The sequence below is a fragment of the Cystoisospora suis genome (assembly GCF_002600585.1).
Source record: "Cystoisospora suis strain Wien I chromosome Unknown contig_9659, whole genome shotgun sequence".
In the NCBI taxonomy this organism is placed as follows: domain Eukaryota; phylum Apicomplexa; class Conoidasida; order Eucoccidiorida; family Sarcocystidae; genus Cystoisospora; species Cystoisospora suis.
The window spans coordinates 484-2,147 of record NW_027162433.1 but is presented as its reverse complement, the minus strand read 5'-3'; the positions used below and the strand labels follow the sequence as shown (position 1 = coordinate 2,147).

Genomic DNA, 1,664 nt, shown 5'->3' with positions numbered 1-1,664 from the left:
GCATATACATATATGTATATGCATGTGGTCTAAAAGTACATGAAGGGATGTATGTAGGCAGATGTATGAGGCGTAAGGATATATGAAGAGAGAGAAGAATTTGAAGAAAAGCACGGAGGTGAGAAGACGAAGAAAAAGAAGGCGGGATGGAGAGAAGAAGATCTACCTTCTGTTCTCTTATCTTCTCTTTTTTGCATCTGCTACTGCCACCCCTTGACAATATGAAGCATGAGAGTTTAGATAAAAGAGAGAGGGCTGTTACTCCTTCGTTGGATTCGCTAAGCTCTCTCTGGAGACCCACATACATCCCCCTCCGAAGAGAAAGCAGCCATCTTTCTTTCTCTTCATTCCTTTGATCTTTCTATCTTTCTTTCTTCTGATCTTCTTTTCTATCTGTCTATCCCCATCTTTCCCGCTCTTGAAAAAGAGAAGCTTACTTGATAGTCCACCCCTTCCTTCTTAACATGAGAGACATACCGACATTCGGTCACATTCGCTTCTTCTTCTTCCTCTTAACAAGAACCGTCTTCTCTTCTCTTCTCTTCTCTTTCTCTTGTCACCCCCCGCCTTCGCCGAACTCCCCCTCCTCCCCCCCTCTTCTTCTTCATTCTCTCTATCCTTCATTGTTTTATCCCTTCAATCCATTGACCTTCACAACATTATCAGCATCGACATTTTCTTCTTCTTCTTCTTTTCTTTTCTCACTCTTCTTTTCTTCTTCTCCCCCTCTCTCCCCCCCCTGTATAGCGTCATCGGATGCCTGCGTACTCTGTCGCTGTATCTCGAGCGCAGCAGGCGTCGTAGGAGAAGTCGAAGAAGATTCTCTTTCTTCTCTCTTCTCACATCTCCCGCAGTTGTCTTTCTTTGCACCAGCCACCGGAGGTAGTTGTCTCTCTTTAAGAGGGGGGAGCTGCGCATCTGTCGAATCGACGATTAAGGTCACAGGCCCATCATTCACGAGCTGCACACCTGCAGAAAGTTCGACGGAGACAAAAAGGTCCACATACACCATGAGAGAAAAGATGGAGAAGACACTTTTGCCTATATGTGAGGTGTGTCTAGAGAGAGAGAGGAGGAAGTCTGGAAAGAGACATGCAGACGACGAGGAACAGACAGAAGTGTAGAAGGAAAAAGTAGAAAGATACATACTAGCAAACTTGAACTATTGCATGTGGATGGATGTATCTACTCAACTATCTCATAGATATATATATATATATATATGCATGCATGGGAATGACGAACAAGACATTTTTGATTACTTCATTCCTTCGGTATTGCCTTATCTCTTACTACATATATGCATATAGATACATATGTATATATAGGTATATATAGATAGATACAGGTATGTATGTGATATGTATGTGTGTATGCGGGGTTCGTGTCTGTCTCGCTGTATCTTTCGTAGAGAGCGATTTTGTATATGCGAGGAAGCCGCAGGGAGAAAGAGAGAGAGATGGGGACAATTCCTCTCCGTCAGCTCAAGTAAGAAAGGCTTTCTCTCCACTTCATTAACGACCATCATGAGTCAAAATTCCCTTTACTTCTCCTCTAGACACACTCAGGAATACAGTCAAGTGAAAACGTACGCAACACCCCCCTCCCCATTCTTTATATGCTCTCTGTCTTATCTTTCTTATACATATACACATACGTATATA

The 1,664-nt window shown here is 42.9% G+C and overlaps 1 protein-coding gene across 1 annotated transcript in view; it reads right to left on the bottom strand.

Moving 5' to 3' along the window:
* Positions 1-22: 22 nt before the first annotated feature.
* Positions 23-1,664, bottom strand: part of CSUI_011097 (d-tyrosyl-trna deacylase) — a 2,095-nt gene continuing 453 nt past the window's right edge. Inside the window, exon 2 of the mRNA XM_068071198.1 lies at positions 23-969. Within this exon, the coding sequence (XP_067916825.1) occupies positions 629-969 (341 nt within the window). The 3' untranslated portion in view covers positions 23-628. The remainder of the gene's footprint in view (positions 970-1,664) is intronic.